The sequence below is a fragment of the Setaria italica genome, chromosome III, assembly GCF_000263155.2.
Source record: "Setaria italica strain Yugu1 chromosome III, Setaria_italica_v2.0, whole genome shotgun sequence".
In the NCBI taxonomy this organism is placed as follows: Eukaryota; Viridiplantae; Streptophyta; class Magnoliopsida; order Poales; family Poaceae; genus Setaria; species Setaria italica.
The window spans coordinates 9,810,854-9,814,336 of NC_028452.1; the positions used below are offsets into that span (position 1 = coordinate 9,810,854).

At 52.5% G+C, this 3,483-nt stretch overlaps 1 protein-coding gene across 1 annotated transcript; it reads left to right on the forward strand.

Moving 5' to 3' along the window:
- Positions 1–10: 10 nt before the first annotated feature.
- Positions 11–2,581, forward strand: LOC101756064. Its single transcript, XM_022825211.1, has 4 exons — positions 11–1,010; positions 1,099–1,222; positions 1,927–1,978; positions 2,045–2,581. Exons 1-4 carry the CDS (start codon positions 455–457, stop codon positions 2,351–2,353), a joined length of 1,041 nt encoding a protein of 346 aa, XP_022680946.1. The 5' UTR covers positions 11–454; the 3' UTR covers positions 2,354–2,581.
- The last annotated feature ends 902 nt before the right edge of the window (positions 2,582–3,483 follow it).

Consider the following 3,483-nt stretch of genomic DNA (forward strand, 5'->3'; position numbering starts at 1 on the left):
TCGTCGGCGGAGGGAGGCTGGGGAGGGGCAGCGCGGCTCGCCGGCAGACAGGGCATGGGGTGCGGCGCGCGGCATGCCGAGGGAGGGAGGAAGGAGAGGGGCGAGAGAGACGGAGGGAACGGGCGGAGGACGATTCCAACGAAAACCGAGGGGGTGGGCTCGGTATGAAGGGAGAGCGGGTGAGTGTCTCATGAATACCGATCGGCATTAGGGATGATTTCCAATTCCGAATTCGGGTGTTATCAATGTCAATTCGGCTGAGTATCTACATCCAAATGCAGTGCTAACTCTTCCGGTTCCTTCCTCTAAAAAAAAGAACTCTTCCAGTTCCTCGGCGGCTCGCCGTCGTCCACCCGCTCACCCGACCGGCCACCCACCACTAGTCCACCGCCACCGGCCTCCGAGCCCCAACTACCAATCGCTCTAGTCTCGCCCCCACCTCTCCGGCACTCCCATGGCTGAGCATCGGCGCTGGACGGACGACCTCCCCGCCGACCTCATGTCCGAGATCGTCCGCCTCTTCCCGTGCGCAAAGGACCGCCGCACCATCACCACCGTCTGCCGCACATGGCGCGCGCGCGCCCAGATCCCTCCCCCGCCACCCGCGCTCCCGTGGCTCCTCCTCCCGTCCGCCGGCTCGACTCCCGTCCACTGCTTCCTCAGCGACTTCCGCGTCCGCCACGACATCGGTGCGCCCCCGCACGGCGCGCGCTACTTCGGGTCGCACGACGGCGCCTGGCTCTTCCTCGCCTACCAGACTCGCCGCCACGAGCTCCTCAACCTCCGCGACAACAGCAGCTATGTCCTCCCCGACCTGGTCCGCCAGCAGCAGAACGACCGCGACATGGTCATCCTCGCCGCCACCCTCGTCCCCGCCGGGCCACCCAAACTGCGTCGGCGCCTGCATCATCGGCAGCTGGCCGGACAACCCCGCGCTCCGGCGCTTGGCCTTCTGGCGCATGAGGTCTCTGTCGGCCAAGCCCGACTGGTTACCTCCAGTGGATTTCGAGGTTGAGGACGTCGTGTATCATGGCGTCGCCTTCCATTTCCTCACCAGAGGCGAACACATCCGCGTGTGCGAGCCGGTTCTCGGTGAAGGTGGGCGGATGCTGTTACTTCCCGAGCTGAAGTTCTTGCAGCCAGAGGGGCGCAACTACGACGGACTCGTCGTCCGTGCTCGCTACCTCGTGGCGTCCGGCGGGGAACTGCTGATGGTCGTCAGGTTCGCTCCTCAACCTCTGTTGCTTTTTTTTTTTTTTGAAAAGGACGCAGGAGCACTGCTCATTTATTTAAGAGGGAGAAGTTCAAGGTTACATGAAATGCAATATTACATAAAAGAAGTTTAACTCGAGTCTTAAGCATCTAAACGAATTAAGATATACCGCCCAGTGAAGGGCGCCCACAGGCACGTCTTCGCAGCTCAACATCTTTCTGGATTCTCATCAAAATCTGTGATGGTCGTAGTTCCTGATTTGGAAAGATTCTCCTATTCCTCTCATTCCATATGTGCCATGCTGTGATTGTCATGAGAGCGGCTTTTGAACGTCGTTGCTTTGTGCTCAAGTTCTTCAGCTGTCCTTGCCACCATTCTTGCACTTCCTTATCATCTTGAGTTGGAGTAGAAACATGTCCATCCGTCCATGTGCCTACCAAGAACCAAACTTGCTTTGCATAGCTGCATTGCAAACATAAGTGAGTAGCCGTCTCCAATTCTTGGTCACACAACGGGCAGATGGTGTTTACTTGTCAATTTCTCACGAGCATCTTGTCTGCTGTCAAGATCTTACTTTGCACCAACAACCAGACAAAGAACTTGTGTTTGGACTCAATGTGTGCCTTCCAGATAGTGTCTGCATCTATTGTGGTGTATGTACCTGCAAACTGAGCTTCATAGTGTCTGCATCTGTTGCTGACTTCGTCGTTCAGGGTGTTCCGGGCCCGGCTCAGATTCCCCAGTCCGACGATGACGACGAGGAGGGTGAGGATCAGGACATGGACATCGAGCAGGAGGTGGACGATGAGGACGATCAGGTCGCCGAGGTAGACGATCAAGGCGAGGAGGTTGAGTACACCTGGTGCTGGGGCGAGCTGGACACGCTGGGTGCTGTTCGTGGGGAGAGGCTGCTCCAGATCCTACGAGGTGGCCCAGTACCCGGGGTTCAAGGCTGGCATCTACTTCTTGGATGATCGGAGCTTCTACGACGAGGGGATGATGTTCCGTGGTGTCAATGAGAAGCAGTATCCCTGCAACGACAACGGGAAGTGGTCAGAAGGACCACCTCCTGGTATCAAAGGCTACGCCCCGCAGGACAGTTCGAACAACTGCTCTCCTCCGGCATGGCTTCTCCCTTGAGACGGCAAGTTTTTGGCTACGAAACTCCAGTTCATGAGTTTCAGATGTACTGATGTTTGCGTGCGATTGACGATGTGAAATTGCCATGTTGATCGGGCAGCTGCTTATTGCATTTGCTATTAGATTGTTGCCGAAAGCCTGAAGACAGTTGCTGATTGCAGAACAGTGAGATTGTTGTTCAGATCCATGTGTTTCATTTGTCATGCCTTGTTAGTTGTTACTACTTTCTTGTTCTTTGTGGCACTCTATCAGTTCACGTAATTGAAAACAGAAATGGTTGCCGATATAGGTTTTTTGTGTCAGGTGATTAATGGAGAATCCAGTTTGGAACTTTGTGTGCTAGCGACCAGAATGTTTCCTTATTGTTTCACAAACTAGCATGGAACTGGAGTAATATGAATGGGAGCTGAACTTACTGAGATGCAGAGTTGTTAATACCCATGAAGTCATCTGAACCTACCCTCACTCTCCACAAGTTTCATAAACTTCATTTATTTTATGAATTAATAACTAGCTTGATGTTCATGTCATGAAATGCAGTACATATTCCTGTCGAATTTAAATGGATAGTTGTGCCTGAAAATGGGCATGTTGGTAGGTAGCATATTCTTGATAAATCGTGTGCATTTCTTCTTTGAAGAAAGATGATTTTGCGTGGCATCTGAACTTCGATTCTGTGGCCAACTGCATTTCCCTGCCTCATTTGCAACCCATAGGCTTGACGTTATGCTGAATCGCAGAATCCGTTATGCCGATGAGTCTCTTACTTGTGTTTTATTAGTGTTGAATATACCACTGCGTCTACATGTCGGTTGCTATTTAATTCATAGCAGTTTGGGCATGCATTGCTTACCTCTGTCAGTGGTCCTTATCGCAGTCCTGCTTCGTTTTGCCCTCTCTGAGCTTGTGAGTTTGTGAGGTGAACCATCCTTTTTTTTTTCGAACTGCGCCTGTAGTATGGCTGTATAGATCCAGGGAGGCGTAGGTGACCTCCGGTCTTCGAGGTGGCATTCTTTTATTTTCTTTGTCCGGTCTTTTGTATTTGCAAATCGAAGGCTGCTCTACGAGTTTTGGTAGTATTTGTTTCCACACTTCCCAGGGATTTTAGTTCAAAAAACCCTACCCAAACG

Excerpts from the sequence above, each read along its gene's own strand:
- LOC101756064 (XM_022825211.1), top strand. The coding sequence starts at position 455 with ATGGCTGAGCATCGGCGCTGGACGGACGACCTCCCCGCCGACCTCATG. Across the intron at positions 1,223-1,926 it reads GAACTGCTGATGGTCGTCAG|GGTGTTCCGGGCCCGGCTCA; the intron begins GTTCGCTCCTCA and ends TTCGTCGTTCAG. Across the intron at positions 1,979-2,044 it reads CGACGATGACGACGAGGAGG|ACGATCAAGGCGAGGAGGTT; the intron begins GTGAGGATCAGG and ends TCGCCGAGGTAG.